General features: G+C 32.7%; 1 protein-coding gene across 1 annotated transcript; it reads right to left on the bottom strand.

Annotated features, from left to right (window-relative positions):
* Nucleotides 1-5832: 5832 nt before the first annotated feature.
* Nucleotides 5833-12901, bottom strand: LOC140437131 (cofilin/actin-depolymerizing factor homolog). The gene is made up of 3 exons (XM_072526464.1): nucleotides 12746-12901; nucleotides 9018-9340; nucleotides 5833-6076 (listed from the first exon to the last, which is right to left on the bottom strand). Exons 1-3 carry the CDS (start codon nucleotides 12746-12748, stop codon nucleotides 5959-5961), a joined length of 444 nt encoding a protein of 147 aa, XP_072382565.1. The 5' UTR covers nucleotides 12749-12901; the 3' UTR covers nucleotides 5833-5958.
* Between the last annotated feature and the right edge of the window lie 1787 nt (nucleotides 12902-14688).

Below are 14688 nucleotides of genomic sequence, written 5' to 3'. Positions count from 1 at the left end.
ATAGAATTTCGCATTAATATTACATTTTAAACATTTAAATTTGTTTATTTCATTGCATTGTTTTAGTTTTCTTTAATCATTCATTACAAATATTTTAAAATCAGTCCCCTTTTTTAAGTGATTTTAATAAAGTCGTCTTTTTTGGTCTACGAATATTTAACATTCCGAATATGAATTTCGCGCCAAGTAACATTCCATATACGAGTTTGGCACCTCTCCGCCTATTGGTTGAAACACGGCCGCATGCCGCAAAGGACCAATAGAAAAGTCCTAGGTGCTAAATACATATACGGAGTGTTTAGATGCGCATGGTAAGACAGCCTCAAGTGTACTCCTGAGAAGACTGTCTGAACTGTCAGCAGGTATAGCCCTCATCCAGGAAACCTGGGTGTATAGAGGAAAAATATGAGGACTAGGGAACCGCGATGGTCAAGTGTTCTGGTGCTCCATTATAGAGACCTCAAGAGCCGCTGTCCTAACTAATAATTTATTCACCTGCCTGCTACAGGACTTCTATTCCAGAGACCTTGTGGCAGTAAATGTGAAGTTTTGAGTCGATGAGACATAGAAGGTAGTCTGTTCTGTCTACTTTCCTTACGATTCACCAGAACTCCCTACAACAGAAATAATGGAGTTGGTCAGATATTGTAAGGACCTGTGGCCCCCGCTCCTGGTAGGGTGTGATTCCAACCCTCACCACATAGTGTGGGGGTAGTACGAATATTAATCCGTGAGTTGCGAGGGTAGGAAGTTAGGTTATCGACCTCGCTTTATGCTCTAGGTCTAGAGCGTTAGTGGGACTGATTTCGGAGTGGGTCATATCTGAGGAAGTATTGTTGTCACAGGCATATTCTCATCAAGCTGCAGGATCTTAAGCTCCAGAATATTTCATATAGGAATCCGCGAGCTACAGACTGAGACATTACTGTGACAGCGTGGAACATATGTCTGCTGCAGCTGGGCCATTCTATGAAAACAAAGACATTTTCATAAAAAAATTAAATTCAGTATTATGACTTTTAATGATTGTTATTAGATTATTAGAGTTTTGTACTCTGTGGAAAAAATCAGTTTTTTGGAAAAAAAAAATTGTGCAGGTGTTTACAGCATAATTAAATATGTTCGCCACCAGCTTCTAGTTGATGTTTGTTAGTTGAGACTACTTTGAAGTTATCTGGTAAGTATCTTATAATATTTTTCTTTGCTTATTTGTATTAAATAATAAAGTTTGATGTATCCTCCTCCTAAGTGCCTTCTCTGTTGAGGTCGGCGATCAATATGGCAAATTTCTCATGTTCTGGGCTTGATCAATTAATTCATTTCCTTTTGTGTGGGTCCAATCTCTGATGTTTCGTAGCCAAGATTTTTTCTTTCGTCCTATGCCCCTTTTACCTTCAATCTTGCCTTCTAATATTACCTGGAGCTGCTCAAATTCCTTATGGCGCATTATGTGTCCTAGATTTAACGTCTTTCTAATTTTGATAGTATTGACCAGATGAGGGCGTGTGTTCATTGCACTCAAAGTTGTATAAATTACTAAAACTATGTATTATAAGGAACCACAAGCAACTTTTAAGGTTATAAAATAAATATTAACTTTTAGCTGTTTGTAATGTCCCGTACGTGACAAAAAATATATTTTTCACATTCATCACAGCAAGTGTCAATTATTAAATATGCCAACTATAGATCCAAATAGTATATGTTATTACTAACCATCTTAATTTTTGTAGATTTTTTACACATTCAGATTGTTGATAAAACTTTTTTATAAAAGTGTCCTGTACGTGACGTCACGTACGGGACATGTGACAATCATGTGTTTTTGATCAGCTAAAACATAAGTTTTTTTTTAATTTGAGAAAGATAAAAGTAAGAAAAGCTACTTTTAAGTTTATTTTGAACTTGTAATGGAAGCCTATGAGGGAAAAAAAGGAAACATGTCTATTAAAGAAAAAGCTGCCCAAAAACTCGCTGAAAGCAACAGAAAAAGACTTCAGAGAGCAAGGAAAAAGACACAAAGCAATTCAAAGGCCAGTATATGCACCAATAACTCTTCACGTCTGTTACCATATAGCTGCAAGCAGACTTTCTCAAAAGCCGTCTGGAGAACTGTAAGATCGTTACCAAACTCGCCTCGTAAACAAAAAGCAGTAGTGACCGGTCTTGCTAAAGAGACCAATGCTAAACGCATTGGTCTACAGTTTAGTAATGCAATGGAAGAAATTTTAACGGATACAAGCAGTAGGCCTCCAAGAACTGAAGAGACTTCAATTATCAACTTCTTTTATCGACCAGACATAGTGTATACCTGCCCGGGGATGAAAGATGTTACGAGGCGCATTATGTGTCCTAGATTTAACGTCTTTCTAATTTTGATAGTATTGACCAGATGAGGGCGTGTGTTCATTGCACTCAAAGTTGTATAAATTACTAAAATACTGTGCTAAATATATGTATTATAAGGAACCACAAGCAACTTTTAAGGTTATAAAATAAATATTAACTTTTAGCTGTTTGTAATGTCCCATGACTGTTTAGAAAGATGGGAAGAAGGAGAAGTTGCAGAAACACTACATGACTATGTTTCTACGTGAGGCATTTAGTAGGTATATTTAAGGAAGAAAATGAAAATGTTAAATTTGGCTTTTCTAAATTTTGTAGCTTAAGGCCAAAAGATGTGCTACTCAAAGAAACTCCCTCTGAACAATGTAAGTGTAAAATTCATGAGAATTGTATGTTCAAATTAAAGTCTTTAAAATATATGTATAATAATGACTTCTGGAAAAATGTCTTATGTGATGCTGCCTTAAACTCTTTGTGTTGGCAGAATCTGTGTGAAACTTGTAACAATGGTAGACTTTTGTTGCTCCCAAGTGATCCAGACAGTAAAGTTAATTGGAAGGAGTGGAAAAAACTTGATGACAACAAAATTAAGTTGGTCATAAATGAAGACTGCACTGGTACAGTAGCGCACCTAGAATTTGCCTCTGGGGGGGGGTTTTGGTTGGTCACCAAAAATTTTTTTATGATGTTACCTCCATTTTGAGTCCTTAAAATGTGTAAGTAACAGTGTTGGAATAGGGTCCTGGGGGGGGGGTTTAACCCCCAAACCCCCCCCCCCCCTCGGTGCGCCACTGCACTGGTAACCTATATGAAATGTTAATCAAAGATCTGCCACACATGATGTACCATGTAAACACCAAACGAATTCAGAGTAGTGAGTTATGACAAAAAGAATAGGACATTATGTATATTACAGATTGACTTTGCTATGTCCTTTAGCTGTGAGTACCAGAACGAGGTACAAAGTGCGTTATGGTCACGCAAAAGTGTCCTTTTGTTTACAGCAGCAGTTTTTTGTGGAGGAAACTGCAAAACTTACATAGTTTGTACTGACACAAAAAACAAAGACAAAGATACAATTTTTGTGTTTTTGGATTTCTTTTATAAAGATATTATTAAAGAGGACCCCGAAATTTTGGAAGTGATGGTCCCTCTTCAGAATTCAAAAATAAATTCATGGTGAAGACACTGCAGTTGCTATCTAATATAAAAAAAAATATTTACCTGGAAATTCTTTGCCACCTCCCATGGCAAGGGTGTAGTAGACGAGGTTGGTGGAAACATCAAGCGCTTAGTAAGAACAAAAATGATGGCTCAAGGAGAGAATGAGTGTATAATACAATCAACTAAAGACTTTGCTGCAGTAGCAACTTAAGTAAGTTCTAAAGACTGCAGTATGGTACATAGGGGAGAACCACATAAGCAGAGAAATTTCATGTCAAAACCCTTGGGAAAATGTCCAGCCCATTCATGGAATAAAAGGACTTCATGTTTTACAGTGCAGTAATGGTTCTCTTCTAACAAAAAAAACTGTATGATGGAATCAACAACTGAACCTGTCTCGCCAGCAGGTTCAGTTAATTTTGTTCTTGGCAGTTGTTACCTATGATGAGAAAGAGTTCCCAGGAGAAATTATGTTCATAGAAAATGAATATGTACAGGTGTCAGTAATGATTCCAACTGGTCCACCAAATCACTTCAAATGGCCTCAACCACCGACTGCATTTTCTACTCCGAGGAAGATGTATTACGAGAGATAGACCCTACCATGGTTGTTAATAATAGGGGATTGTCCAAATTTATTTCAGTTTAATGAGTATTGACATTTTATGTTTCTTTACAGTCAATAGAAACTTTTAACATTTTAACTTATTGCAAGGCCAAATTAAACTGTTGTGTTCAAGTTGTGTGTATTTTAAACAATAAAATTGCATTCTAACCAATAATATTAGTTTTTATTTGTCATACCTAACTTAGTTTACATTTTTTATGTAAAAGTCCTGTACGTGACGGATGAGTCCCATACGGTCCCATACGTGACAGACATAAAAGTCCCGTACGTGACACAGACAAAAAAAATTGTTTTAAGCTTATTTATAGAATTCATAGATATCTGCATACACGGTTATGTTCCCAGACCACTAATAACTGGTTAGGTTAGGTGATCTGTGGTTATGTTGCTTGTAATTATGGCTTCACACACAAAAATTACACTTAATACTATAATACATATTTGAGCTGAAATATCACAAGTTTCTCCCTGCAAATAGGTGGTCGACTTGAGATGTCCCGTACGTGACAGCTCTTCTTTTTGAGGCAGTGAAGTCACAAGACACAATAGTTATTGATAACACATGTTAAAAACTACATCTTGCATGTCTTTTCAACGTGAGTCTATGAAATGCATAAATATTGTGCTCTAAGTGTAAATTGGCAAACATTATAATCTTGGAAAAATTGTGCATATGTCCCGTACGTGACAATGGAATTCTCCAGCTAAGCTCCATCATGCTCTCTGCAAAAGATCAAACTCCGGGGTTGGGTCAATTGCATCTTTTCAGTGTAAGTGTATTTTCCACTCACGAGGAGGCCCTAAGGACTCTCTTGGGCGCTCATTTCCCAGCATGCAAGGATAATGATACTGAACTACTACTAGGGTCCCGCGAAAGGGGGATTTTCGGATGGCGAAGGAGGTAGTATCATATACGAATGTGTGCTAGGCTGTTCCCCTTCAAGTCACCAGGTGAGGACGGCATTATGCTGGCTCTGCTTCAGCAGGGTCTTGACCTTATTGCCTCCACACTAGTCAGGATATTTAGGGCCTGTCGTCTTGCGATAGGGTATACTCCTCTACCCTGGAGGACTAGAGTCGTATTTATTCCTAAACCGGGTAAAACTGAGGTTGGCTGCAGTTTGGTCAGGTAAATCCGGGCACGTAAAGCCGTCGGTTCCAGCTACATAAGTCGTTAACACTAAATCCTGAGCCATAATTTTACATGAATGGAAGACGTGTACAATAAGCGAATTAGCTGCAGTACGACTGGATATAAAAAGGGATGTGGCAGTCCAGGAGTGACCGAGTAGGGGAAACATAGCTGTATCACCGTCTACGTGCAGAGCGATGCTGTTTAATTATTATATTTTATTAAAAAACACGCATAAGACTGCGTTTACTACGTTTCCTGGGTACTGTGTCGTTACTTTGCATTTGTCATTTATTTTTTCATACATCTGCGCGTTCTACCGCACCAATCAATGCCTTCCGTCTGTAGCCCGAGATAAGAATTTTACGCTTTTAACAATGGCTTTTTAAAAAAATGTACGAGGAAAGACAGGGCAGAAAGAAACAAGGAAAAACCCACAAAAGGTTGTAGGTCCAAGAGAAGGAAATTCTGAACCTCACAGGACACGAAAGAATTGCTAGTAACACAGCCCCAGTACTCCTCTTGATATTTCATAAATATTAATCAGTGTAATAAAACAAAATTTTAATTTATAAATGAAGCTTTATTAAATATTCAAATACTTATATAAATAATACACCTCGGTAGGTCGGTGCGTGAGTAGACAGTCGAAGAGATACAAAAAGAAAAATAATAAAAATAAAAGGCGTTACTGACGATCAGTGGATCGCAATTTTTCTTCTACCGCCGTTATACTTGCTTCCGCTAAATCTGTCGCTTGGATAGATTTCTGTATTACCAAAGCTTTTTTAAGATATTCGAATGAGCTGGAATAAAAAAAAATGTAATTAGTCAACAGTAAAATATAAATAATTCTACTATTAAAAGCTATGGAATGATGAAACTTTACTAACTTTTGTATTACTAATGTTTACGACTGTGACACACTGCACTAATTACTTCAGTTATTCATACTTTCAGTTGATCAAATGCAAAATGAGTTGATATATATTCAACTCGTATTTTATAGTGTGTGCATATCATTTCTTGTTATATCTATTTAATTCGTGATAAATTCAGATTATATTGGATATGTTCATATTATTTATGAGGCATACATAAGTACTTGATTATGTGAATGATAAAGTTAGTGACCTAGTGAATGATGACCAAGTTAATGTATATTAACTTTACTAATAAAAATGAAAGTTCTTAAGTTCTATTAACCCTAGAACATCAAGAATGAGTGGGATTATTAAAAAAGTAAAAAACTTTAACACATGAACACTTCCGAGTTAGAAGAATAGAAAGAGTATAATGAAATAAAGGAAATACAAATATCTTCAATGTGTATTCAAAAATAATCAATGTTTAGCTTCAGACAATTTTAATAACAAAAAAAAAAGAAACTCACTTTTGAGTCTGTTAGTTCCATTAGATATTATATTTATTTAGCCATTAAGGTATAAATGGATACATATTAAAAAATATATTATTGTTAAGGGATTTGTATCTATCAAATATTTGAATGCATTTGCTAATATTAGCATTTGTTGTAAAATATGTGAATGGAAAAGTTCATTAAACTATGGGTAATAATACATGGGACTTTTGAAGATTAACTTGATATTCTCACAGGTTTAAGGGATAAAATCATAGTTGAACTTGGTCAGAAATCTGATGGTCAACAGTTGGAATTATTTTACTTTCTAGGTGTATACTATATAACTGATTACTAGGTATTAGGTAATTTTATATACAGAAACTGTTACATTTTTCTTTTTTATCAATGTGGAACAAATGTTAAATACTTGTTAAACTACAGTATAAACTGTCAAATAATAGGTGTCAATAATGTAACTGATTAATATTCAAAAACAAGTAATAGTTAGAATTACCTATTGGCAAATATATTTTTAAAAATGGCTTATGGAATATATAATGGAATGAAGAGTTATTTATACATTCAGGATTGTCATTCTATTGAAAATATTTACTTAGCTGATAACAGCATCAGAAATTATTTTTCATGAGAAACAGAACATTAAAAATTAACAAATGACCATGTCTTATTCACGAAAAGTGAGAATGTCTGAACCATTCCATATTTCAATTGGGGGAAAGAGATTTCATCATTCCAATAATCTGGGTTATTTTCTGTATTCACATACCTGTTATAATACCTCTATTAACCCTAGACTGGTATTGTACATAAAATTTATGATTACGTAAATTAATTATTTACTTTTAAAATTACAAATTTGATAGCACTTCAGTTATCTGCCTGCACTTTATCCCCTCCTTCCAGCTATGCTTGCTCCAATCCAGTACCCATCAATTCAATACCTAGCCAGTACAGATATTTGTCAGCTCTAGACAGAGTGACCATATATATCTTTTTCTGGAACACTGCACATACATTTTACGCACTGATACCAATAGCTGCATATTATACCACCATTTTTGACATATTGATACCAGTAAGGGGCTAAAATGTCAAGGCATGGTTTATCAGTGGAAGAGATAGAGAAGGCACTGTTAGAAAATAGTGGCAGTGAAATCGAAGGTGTTGTTACTAGAGCCAAATCAGAAACAGAAAGCAAGTCTAGAAATGGCGATCCAGAATGGTTGCCACATGAGGACATGGAACCGCAGCTGTTGGGTAGTCTGTCAAAAATTTTGGAAAAACAGGGAAATCGAAAAGCCAGATATTCCAAAACATCTAAAACACAATGTGATAAGAACAGAAGAGATGGAAACTTCCTCAGGACCCTATAGGTCATATATATTTTGTATGTTAGGTGTAAGTTCAGATTTATCCTGACAATGAATGCTTGATGATTTATACCTAGCCCTGTGGCTAGGCATTTCACTGGTAAATGGGTACAAATGGTTTTCCAAACCATCTGGCACAGGGAAAAGCAAAACTTCTTTGAAAAATATTATACTTAAGTAAAACCAGGACCTTCACTGTAATTATGAGATATACTTGATACAGTATGCATCTTTCAAATATTTTTTCGGAAAATATTTTGAATAACGGTAGAATATACATCTGACAAAATTATGATAGGGAGCCAGCATTTGTTTCAGAAACAAGTTTGGAAGAACTAAAAGCATTACTTGGATTATATATCTTAGCCAGAGTTTTGAAAGATAATCACTTGGATACTGACACCATGTTCAGACAGCTTGCTTGCAATTTATTGAACATGGCATGCATCAATTCATTTGTAATTTACAATGATAACATTATTTCACATGACAGCAATCTCATTACAAGAGAAAAGTATATGCAAAATTTGTAGTTGACTCAGCCTTAGCAATCTTCATCAAAATAAAATCTGTACAAAATTTATTTAAGGTTTTGTTTATATTTTTTCTATGTTTGCTCAAAGCACTTTTTTAGTTACCATTAATGTTGGTTCCTACCTTGGCTCCTACTTTTATTTCCTTTAAATGAAAATATATATTTTTTTGTACTTTTATAGTTTTTGTATGTTAGTTGAATATATTTTGAGTTACCATTAATGTTAATATAATTATTTTACTTTAATAAATGTTTTTTTTATGACAAATTGTGTTTTATTAGTTTTTGACCAGATTTAGGTACTCAAGGCATAGAAATATAACCCATAAGTAATATTTTACATTCCAATACCAATAACATATAATTAAATATCAATACCAGTCTAGGGTTAAAGTTAATATTTTGAAATTATTAGTGTTTCATTATTGCATTATCTTTGTTTTAATTCAAATATCTACCTAGCATACACCATCTTCTTTTTGACAGATGCAGTTTCTGGACACCATGACATCAGGAATAACTTTTGTTTCTTGGTTGATTCTGAGGTTCCCTGGCACTGGTGCATGTATTCAAAATCAAAAAGTCCATAACGGCATTCATTAGCACCTCCCTCTTGCAGTTTAGTTAAGAAGTCATCATATTCTTCATTTCTTGCCCCTATGTGTTCAACATCAATCTGCTTGCCATCCTTGATATAGAAAATTGCAAATCTGTGTTTTTTGTCCCTTTTGATTTCTTCATGGACCTTTTTGCAGGAATCTGCTACAGTTACTCCTGATGCCTATAATAAAAATATGAAATAAAAGTATAATTTAGAAAATCTCAATTTTATGAAATATCAACACATTTTTTTAGTCTGTCATACATACTAGTGAGAATTTGAATGTTTGTATATTTGTAAAAGGGATAGAGATTGTGGTAATTAGTGATAGTAATGTATTTTTTTTAAACATTCATACACGAGGAAACCGAGAAATCAGTATTTTAAAAACTGAATTATTATAAGTAACCTATTAGTAGAGTATACAACATTTGTGTATCAGTTTTACATGTTATGACTTGCTAGGTACTATTCATATTCATTTGTACATTTTTTGATGCATTCCTAATTTATTTCTGTGAAATAAATCTCCCATATCCTTAAAACCAACCAATTTTCACTGTGTAGAGAAACCTATCAAATCCTTTATTATCTTATCATTAGATGTGTGATTAAAACCATCAAAAATTTTTATAATAAACAAATTGTTCACAAATTCTTAGAAACATCAAATATCCAAGTCATCTTCCTGTAACAGTATTTGGGGAAATACAAAATGACAAAATTCTTATCTTTTTTCTGTATGTATTACCACTTTTTGACAATGTAACCATTCTCACATTATACTTTTAATATTTAAGGTATGGGTTTACTACCTATTTAATAGTTTTGATTAAAAATGATAGAAGTGCCCTTCTTTACAAATAGGCATCTAAATAAATTTTTATATATTTTTTTAAAGCTAAGTGTTAATCCTTTTTGCATGGGTTGTCATTTACTTTTCTAATTTTCGAAAATAATTTGAATACTTTTAAACATTTTAACAGAATTTCAAACAAAATTTATTTGTATTACTTGGCTGATACCTAGAATTATTATTTAATAAAAAATACCTCATAGCATGACAGAAATGATTGTGGTATTGGATTCCACTATCTCATATCCTGTATCTTACAGGAAGTGAGTATGTTACCAATAACTGTAAAATGATGAATCAATGAAGTAGCTAAAAGAACAGTTAGATAAGAAAACAGCTTGTTACAATTTTATACAAGCATATCATGATCATGTTTCTTATTAAGTTACATTTTGAAAAAAATGTATGCTTTTCTAAAAAGTTAAAGTAACTAAAAGGAATTAATAAGCTGATTTATTGCCTAAATTATACAAATGAATAGAAATAGATAACATATGTTTTTGGAGGTTTAGTCATAATGCATATTTAATTTTGTGGAAATATAATTCTTATACGGTTTAGAATGAAAGTTTTTTATTACGTATGAATAAAATGAATATATAATTTGCCCAAAATATAATAATGCAGCGGATATGCATGTCCTAAAGTTGCAAATGGATATAAACATTTTTAAAATATTGGCTATTATTCTTAAATTACTTTGTCATCGTAATGCAAAATAGTTAACCAGTCATTGTGAAAAATAATAATTAAGGTAGGTGGTTGAATTTAGGTTTAAATGATGCTGGCAGTCATTTTACAAATAATAAATATCAATACATGACATTTATGATTTGACATTGTCAATATAAAGGTTGTTTGTAAACATATTGTTCAAAGTTTTAAGACAATTTTAGACAAGTGAGGTTATGTATCTATTATTCTGTGAAAGTAGCTAACAGCCAACCCATATTAATGTTGTGTAGAATACTTTAGATTTTTTAAAATGGTTATATAGTATATAATTATGGCCAATCAACATAATACGAAGATATGTATTTTAAATCAAGCACTACTCACTGGCCTGTTTGATTATTTGTCGATTTAATTACACAATAAACTCTTTTAGTCGACATTTTTAGCCTTGTTAGCCTGTAGATCTACAGATTACAATGCATTAATTAACATTTCTTTTGGTAACAGACTAGTCAAATGGAAGTTGACACACTTCATGTATGACTATAAAACTGTGGCTTTATTAAGAGCCAGAAAGTTAAAAACAGTATTTAGTAAACAGTAATAACCATTCACCAAAAAATATATTGAACTAAACAACTAGCTAATACATATGTTATCTTACAAAATATAAAAACATTTTTTATGTAAGAAGGCTTATACTGACGGCAAAAGTGTGCAAGGAAAGAAATGGTCTTGCCTAAGGGATTTAAAAATAGTGGAGAAAGTGTTAGAACTTTTGTTAACATTCTTGAAACTGCTCCAGAACTACTTTTTTTTAAGAATGGTTTCTGACAACAGTAAGGTCTTTGTGGAATACACAGTGAACACAGTATGTCACAGATTATGCGGGAATTCTTTTGCAGATATCCCTTTGACAGTTATGCTCCAAAAGAAGATAGCACCCAATGCTTGAGTTCCTGAAGTAAATTCAAATATTGCCAGTACTACATACTAAGAAAAGTCATCAGATAACAATGTTATTCTTCTTTCATTTTGAAAGTATATACTTAATTAATAAAAAACTATCTTAATGTAAAAAAATAGATCAAAGATGAAATAGAATATAAAAAAAATATGATGACTATATTAGGGGTGGGTACTATAAGATGGATAGTTCAAAAGCAGTAGAATGCATTTCTATAAAAATTTGACAATTTTAAACATAATTGTTTAGTATCCTGACACGTCAGATTTATTCTAAGAAAAGAAAAAGAATTCAGGGAGTCCATATAAAAAAATATATCTAAAAATAATCAGAAATTTATGTAACTTGCTATTTTCAAACAGTTACATGATCGAGTAAAAACAGCTGTAAAATGTAAGATTTATTTAAAAAAATTAGTCAAAAATAAACCATATTTCGCCACATATGGAGTCATAATACCTCCACCTATCTTATTATTAACCACGAACTAAAAATAGTCTTTTGGCTATGTATTTTTGTAACGAACATATAAGATTAGACTGTTAAGATTATTTTGATTTAATTTTGAATTAATCCACAGAAACCGTTACATATTGGTTTCTGAATCTGAATTGTTTAAAAAATCTACCCATATCGAATGACAGTCCATATACACGCATGAGTCATTGGGCAAAATCTTTTGATCGTTTTCAAAGAAACAAGAAACATTTTTTTAATGAGTTAACCTTGAATATACCCTGTACTACTCCGTGAGTCATCTCCACAGGTGTATGGATTATAGGGAAAAAAATTGCCAGTTTTTTCTATGAAATCTATGTTTCCATAAAGGGCGAGGTTACAAAAACTGCCAAACATTAAAGCAAATATCACCACCTTCACACTTACTTTTATAAAAAATGTAAACGCTGAACGATATCTAGAAATGTTTAAAATGCTTAAGAATATCCTATTTTGGCTAGATTTAACGCCAATCTATAAAATATGGCCGCCCGGCTTTCGAGTCATAAATTCGCCGACTTTTTTGCGATAATAAATAATCTTGGGCAAAAGTCACTATTCACTTTAAAAAAGCAATATAGACACTTACCATATTTGAATTATTTCCTAATACGAAAACTGTACAACTACAAAAACTGAACAATCAGAATCACTGAATAAAATCGACTGTCTGTCTTCGGAGATCTGTTGGGGACGTTGTCCTACCGGCAGCTGGGGGTACGCCTGCGCGAGTCAACTTTACTACGCCAATATAAGTCACCGATATTTTTTTCTAGAAATTACGTTAATTCCCAGAAATATTTTCAATTATTAAATCACCAAAAATTAGATAGATTTATGGCAAACGTCACTACTATTAACACAACTATCAAAATGTTTCCAATGTCAATTCGAACTAGTTTTCCATGCGTACAAAATGCGCCAGTTTTGAATTAAACAAACGTTTGAATATTTATAACAGTAATGTATATTTTATAGTTCAACCGCGAATGTTAATGACAAACATAGAAGCTATTGTTTTATATATGCTAAAATGATAATAATAGCTTTATAAGTAGTGATACGAAAAAAAAAATTAAGAACTTCAAACCTCGCAAGTATTCTCGCGATTTTCAACCAATCTAGAAGCTGGATTTTCTTAAATGCCCATAAAAGGAAGAGAGGTGCCGCGGTAAAATGGCCGCCACGACTTGAAAGTTAGCGCCCCGCCCTCCAATTTCATTGATTTCTTTAGTAGGGTGAATATCTGCTCTTATCACAAAAATGCAATATTTTGCATAAATTAGAATCTTAAAATTCGATATGAATTAAAAACTTCGGCGCACTTTCACCGGTTACAAAAATGAATAGTACATCTTCCTTATAAGGAAGTATTCTATATAGTCAAGGTTAATGAACGAGTCTAAAAATGTACCTGTAATGCTATTTTTATGAATCATTCTCTACATATTTTCTTTTGTAATCAAAACATAATATTTGCCTACAATCCAATTAAGGTGCGTCCAAAATTGAAAAATAATATAAATATATTTTATTTTTAAAAATAAATGCGTCATTATTTTTTAACTGAACGATTAAAGTAAAAATCTTGATCTTGGAAAATATAATGGTATAGGTACCTACCGAGATAAAAAAAAATTAAAAATAAGATTATCTGAAACTACTTTGTTAAGCTTGTGTTGTTGTCATTTAATGAAAAAAGTAAAGATCAGAATTAAATCAGAAAAATAATTCGCGAAAATTTTTAGAATAGTATAGTAGAAGAGGGTAGCGTAATACTGGATAGCGAAGAAGGAAAGCACGGATAGCGCCAATATTGGATACCCAGCTAAATGTTTCAAAAACAAAAGGATTAACACGTGCCATCTATCCACGGAAAGCTAGATTATGGTTCAAAAGTTAATGTATAAGTCGTTGTAGAATCTAAATATAAACCATCATCATGATTATATCAACCATCTTAGCATACTTGAAAATTGATTTAACCGCACATCCTAAATTTTTTGGGCTTACCTATTTTTAGTGCTGAAAATATTTCAAATAAGGTAAGAAATTTAAATGACTTTAATCGGTAGTGTAATGAATGTTAACGTTGACATATTTATGTAGTTTTAGTAATGTTGTCTGTTTATCTTGGAAAAATTCTAACCTGAAATTGAAAAATGTGCCTAATATTGGACATAGAAGTAGGTATTCTCAATATTAGATATCCAACATAAGGAACGTTTTTATGTATCTAAATTGAAGAACGTTTTTGTTACAGAATGTCCCCTAAAAAAAAAGAAAGTAATGGAATAAAGCAAACATGACCTCTGCAATTTCGACTATACCGAAGAAGGAATATATAAAGATATTTGAAAGCGGAGAAAGCATACGATGTATCGAAAGCTACATTAAAATATTATTTTAAGAAAAAAAAATCACTGGGATACCTCGAAAAATCAACTCTCGGTCGTAAGCAAGTGCTTCTCGAAGAATTAGAAAAGGAGTTGGTAATTGGAAAGGAGGTTTTATGGCTTATCCTCAACAGAT

The sequence above is a fragment of the Diabrotica undecimpunctata genome, chromosome 3 (genome assembly GCF_040954645.1).
Source record: "Diabrotica undecimpunctata isolate CICGRU chromosome 3, icDiaUnde3, whole genome shotgun sequence".
Classification (NCBI taxonomy): domain Eukaryota; kingdom Metazoa; phylum Arthropoda; class Insecta; order Coleoptera; family Chrysomelidae; genus Diabrotica; species Diabrotica undecimpunctata.
This window is presented reverse-complemented; position numbering and strand designations above follow the sequence as displayed.

Excerpts from the sequence above, each read along its gene's own strand:
- LOC140437131 (XM_072526464.1), bottom strand. Across the intron at positions 6,077-9,017 it reads AAGAAGATGGTGTATGCTAG|CTCATTCGAATATCTTAAAA; the intron begins GTAGATATTTGA and ends TTTTTATTCCAG.